The sequence below is a fragment of the Crocuta crocuta genome, unplaced genomic scaffold (genome assembly GCF_008692635.1).
Source record: "Crocuta crocuta isolate KB4526 unplaced genomic scaffold, BGI_CrCroc_1.0 scaffold751, whole genome shotgun sequence".
Lineage (NCBI taxonomy): Eukaryota > Metazoa > Chordata > Mammalia > Carnivora > Hyaenidae > Crocuta > Crocuta crocuta.
The window spans coordinates 1,553,506-1,558,545 of record NW_027530353.1 but is presented as its reverse complement, the minus strand read 5'-3'; the positions used below and the strand labels follow the sequence as shown (position 1 = coordinate 1,558,545).

At 57.4% G+C, this 5,040-nt stretch overlaps 1 protein-coding gene across 1 annotated transcript in view; it reads right to left on the bottom strand.

Moving 5' to 3' along the window:
• Nucleotides 1–5,040, bottom strand: part of TNS3 (tensin 3) — a 172,646-nt gene that overhangs the window by 102,709 nt on the left and 64,897 nt on the right. The window contains 2 exon segments of the mRNA XM_077765786.1: nt 1,536–1,658; nt 3,256–3,306. Coding sequence (XP_077621912.1) covers nt 1,536–1,658; nt 3,256–3,306 — 174 coding nt within the window.

Below are 5,040 nucleotides of genomic sequence, written 5' to 3'. Positions count from 1 at the left end.
CCCGGCCCCCCTCACCTGGCCCCCCTCACCCGGCCCCGCTCACCCAGCCCCACCCAGTGACACACAGCACCGTGGCCAGACACGAAGGGGCTCAGTCTCTGACCACAGAGTCACACAGCCCAGACGCGGCAGCCAGCAAGAACCATGGGCCAACGTGACCCACAGGACCCGGTATGTAGAAACACCACCGCCATGACAGGCCACCTGCACTGAGCCACGGACTGCCGCCTTCTAGAACATACTGCCACAACCCAGCTCAGTGGTCAGCAAACCACACTCCACGAGCCACTTCTGCCCACCACCTGGGTCCATGCAGCCAAGGAGTATGTAGTATGTTGCTGAACAGTTGAAGAAAGCTCAGAACTATGACATTCTGGGACACGTGACAGTCACCTGAAGCTCCAGTCACTGTTTAACGGGACCCCAGCCACACCTGTTTAGGTGCACGAGGGGCCAGGTCCACCGTCCATGGCAGGTGCAAGCAGTTACGGCAACCCTGCAGGCACCCGCAAAAGCCCGAAATATTCACTGTCTGGGATTTCCACAAAGGGTCAGCCAACCCAGACATAGGAGCACGGGAAGCCAAATGGGCAGGGCCACCAGGGACCCACGCCTATCCTTGAGAAGAAACGGCCGAGGAGGTCCGGGTCACACCTCTGAGGACCCACGCCGCGAGGGAATGTACCCCGGAGCAGGCCCCTCTCTGTCCCTGCAAGTCAGGATGTAGACACACACCAGTGACCCACTGCCAGCAAACAGCGCCTCGGCCCGGTCGGCCACTCATGGGACATCCACGGCCACCGTGCTCGGCCAGTCACTGTCTCTTCAGTGCTCGCACAAGATCCCAAAGGGCTGAACCCCAAAGCTGTCGGTCTTCCACAGGCGTCAGAATCACCGGCTGCACAACTTGCTGAGGGCGTGTCCCACACCAGAGACTCAAAACCAGATGGCATGGTATTGGAACCTTCTAAAAGAACCTTCTGCTCAGTCAGCAGCCAGCAGGTGGGTGGCTGGGTGGTGAGGGGGACTGGGGGCAAAGCCCCACAGCCCGCACCCATTGGGGCAGACAGGAGAGCGGGACCATCGCAGGGCTGACCCTGCGTCGGGCTCTGTGCTGACAGCTCAGAGCCTGGAGCTGCTTCAGATTCTGTGTCTCCTCCTTTCTCTGCCCGTTCCCCGCTCGTGCGTGCGCACGCGTTCTCTCTCTCTCAAAAACAAACATTTAAAAAAAATTTTTTTAAAGACTTTCTTTCTTTCCAAGAATAACCAAAAATGCAGGAAAACAAAACGGCTCGCTATCTTCCCTGCCCTTCATTAGTTTCAGAATGTTTAGCTATGCGTTCCGCAACCCAAGTCCCACAAATTCTGGAACCAAACCCTGGGAGGCAGGAATGACGACGCTTCCTTTCTAAGGACAAATGTGCAAACGTGACCGCAGACGCCGATCGGGCCGTGGGTATGAAGTGCGCACCACCCCCACCCCCCCCCAGACCCCACCTCTTCTGCCCCGGCCCTGGGTGCAAGGTGGCGCTCACCCTGCAGTGGATGACGACCACGTGCTGGGGGTCACTGTTCAGCCAGGACTCCTGCGCCTTGCAGACGGAGCACACCTGGTCCAGCGGCGGGGCGTGCAGCTCGGGCCAGCCCACGTCCAGGATCTGCAACGACACAGGGGTCCCAGCGTCCTGGTGGGGGCACTGGGGGCACCGGGCACCCCACCATGGCTCTTCTGTCTACACTTCATCTGAGACGAGGGGACGCTGGGCCAGGTTCCTCTTCTAAACCCTGCTGGGAGGGTGCCCAGGCAGCCCAGTCGGTTGAACATCTGACTCTTGATTTCAGCTCAGGTCATGATCTCGGGGTAGTGAGTTCGAGCCCTACGTGGGGATCTGTGCTGACAGTGCAGAGGCTACTTAGTATTCTCTTTCTCTCTCTCTCTCTTTCTCTGCCTCTCCCCATCTCGTGCACACACATCCATGCTCTCTCTAAAATAAAAAATAATAATAATAAAACTGATTTTAAAAAACAAAAATAAATAAAACCTGCTGGAAATCGTAGCCAGGCTCCTCCACCAGAAAGAAAAATGTGAAGGAATATGTTTCCCCCTGAGACGTTTACTGCCATCTTGTCTGCTCTTTCTGTGGCTGGGATGGCAATTCTAGAAGGGACTTTCAGAGCCGCTAGCTGGGCAGGGCTGGCGGCGAGGGCTGAGGCTTGGCCAGATCTGAAATGGGAATTCTTGGCCAGGGCTGCTGCCAAAACTTCCTCCGGGAAGATGAAAGTTGCGGCTTGGGGGAATTCAGGAAGCGTTCCCCACGCGGTGCGCAGACACCGTGTCGGAGAAAAGCCTGCTGTGCGTGCCTGGGAGGAACACAGCCTCCAAGAACAGAAGGGGCCCACGCAGGAGGAAGCACTCTGAGCCCCAGCTACAGTCTGGAGCCGGGACATAGAAGGGCGTCACTGCGTAATACGGAGCCCACGTCTGAGCGACCGGACGCGCCACCAGCGTCCATGCTGGAGCCTGTCCAGCGACACAAAACCCTATTTTTCTTTCCGTTTTACAGGGAAGGGAGGGCTCTCTTCCCCAGAAGTGACAGAAATAATATGGAACGATGGAAAATTTCAGCAAAATGCAAGGAAGCTGTAAAAGACCACACACCTCCTTCCGCCACTCGGGGGGACAGCACTGGGATTTGATGACACCCTTAGATTTATGTGCATGTGCGTGTAGCAGAGCTGAGATGCTATCCTGATGCCTGCAGAACGTTCTCATGCACGGGACACGGGTACCATCTACGCCGTCACTTAAGCACAAAGCAATTGCAAAAATGTCCCTGAAATATTGACGGCTAAGAAATGCAACAGCTGGCAGGAGGGAGATCCTGATGGTGGAAATACCAAACACACAAACACACACACACACACACTTGTGCACGCACGTGTGTAAACCTGGTAGAGGTGGAGCACGGTCTGAGGATCAGGCCAACGTCAACTTCCAGCACTGACCTTTTATGACTTATTAGCTCCGCGCGAGATAAGTGGGCTCTCTCTGTATATTTCTGCAACTTCCTGTACATGTGTAATTATTTCAGACTAAAGCAGCTGATTTAAAAATAATCCCCAGACAAGGGCAGTTCCTGATTGCCCTCATGACATTACGTCCCACAAAGGCTTGCCAGGAATGGCATCCACACAAGGAGATAAGCATCGTGGATGTTTGACAAAGCTCAGAATGTAAAGGGCTAAAGTCCGTACCTTTGGGTTAAGCTTCGTAAGGTCATATCGCTTTTCGGAAAGGTTTAACACCTGCAAAGGGGAAGGACAAAGCCATCAGACAAGTCGGTGTCCCCGGAGATCAAAGAGGAAACCGCTGTTTTTCACACTTCACCCACCACCTGCCTCTGAAGGAAATGTGTGTAGGAATGGATGACAGACAGCTGAGCGCGGGGGCCTGTCCAGCTCGTGCGGGTGGCCATCAACTTTCCTTAGAGCCCCCAGCCCACCTGCCTGATAAGACTGGTCACCCTGGAAGGCCCTGCTCAACAGTCTGCGGGTTCAATTAGTTATACTGGCCCCATGATCAACCATCAGAGGATGCAGGTGTAGACGGACAGGGAAGAGATGAACCTACCCAGGGTTCTTAACTCAGATCTATAAAAGACACACACGTGGGTCTTTCTTCAGACATTTCCAAAGGGTCCTAAGGGTCCCTGTCCCAAAACAAGGCAGGTACCTCTATCCTCACTGTTGGGGGGGGGGGGACACTGGGAGTAGGCTCTGGCCCTACAGCCACTGGTGAGGGGCCCCTGCCGCCTGGGGCCCAGGGCCCTCCTGGGTCTCAGAGGACACCTTCAGGGGGCCAAGCGTAAGGATGGGGGAGACAGTTCCTGCAGGGTAGGTGGCCTCAGGGAGAAAGGAAGCCCCTGGGACACAAGTGTGCCCTTCTCAGCTGGGACAGGCTTCCTCCTGCCTGCAGCCAGGTCTCACACCAAGTACTGGTGTCCGTGGGACTCAGGAGCCGGGACAGCGCGGCTCTGGCCCGGCCCTGACCGCCCCGCTCCAGGCCGGCACAGCCTGCGGGGAGCGACACAGGGTCACCTCTGCTCACTGTGCCTCTGGGGCCACACTTGCCAACAGCAGCAGCAGCCGATCAGTCATCTGAGACTGATAAGGGAACAATAACGGCCTTGTCGTTTAGAGCGAGGATTTGCTGCTCTGATGGAGATAAGGACGCCGTCAGGGCAGGTGCAGCGGAGGCGTGAGGGGTTGTAATTTAACCCGAGATCACACGGGCCGGCTCAGGGAGGCGGAAACACACAGGGCAAGCTGGGGGGTGCAGGAGACGCTGCCCACACTTCCCCCCAAGCGGAGGCTCCCCCCAGGAGGTCACATATACACTTCCTCCGGGGTCCCTCCCCCCGGGGTCTGTGGGGAGGCTGTAGGCAGCGGGGAGAGGCTGAGCTGTGATGTGGGGATGCGTTCCCACGGGGACTGGGGGCCCCTTGTGATGCTGGGGCCCCTCGTGAGGCTGAGCACCTGCCATGCCAGGACGGCTGCCCACCCTCAGGGCGCTCAGGGCCAGGGCAGCAGGCAGGGGACAGCCATACTTCACCGGGGACACTCGTGACCTCACGCTACAGCAGGTGGCATGTTAAATAAAAGCCCCAGTGGGAGGAAGCCCCGGGGACATCTCCGTGAAGCTAGGTGCCCAGAGGACCAGATGCACAGTGAGGGACCACATCTACCCCACAGGCTCCGTGGCCGCCCCAAGACTCTCGGTGGTTTCTTCACATTTCAGGGAACTCTGTGTCTTCCCAGTCACAGCGCTCAATGTCCCTGAACTCGGTGTCCCCTCCCCTACTCTCCTTATGCTCAGTGTACCCCACACAATCCTTGTGCTGTGTCACCCCCCACCATCTCTCCATTTGGGGTCCCCTCCCCCAGTCCCCACCATCCTCGCACTGGGTGTCCCCGCCACCATGGCCATGCACGGTGACCCCCGACTATCCCCGCGCTCGGTGACCCCCCCACCGTCCTCCA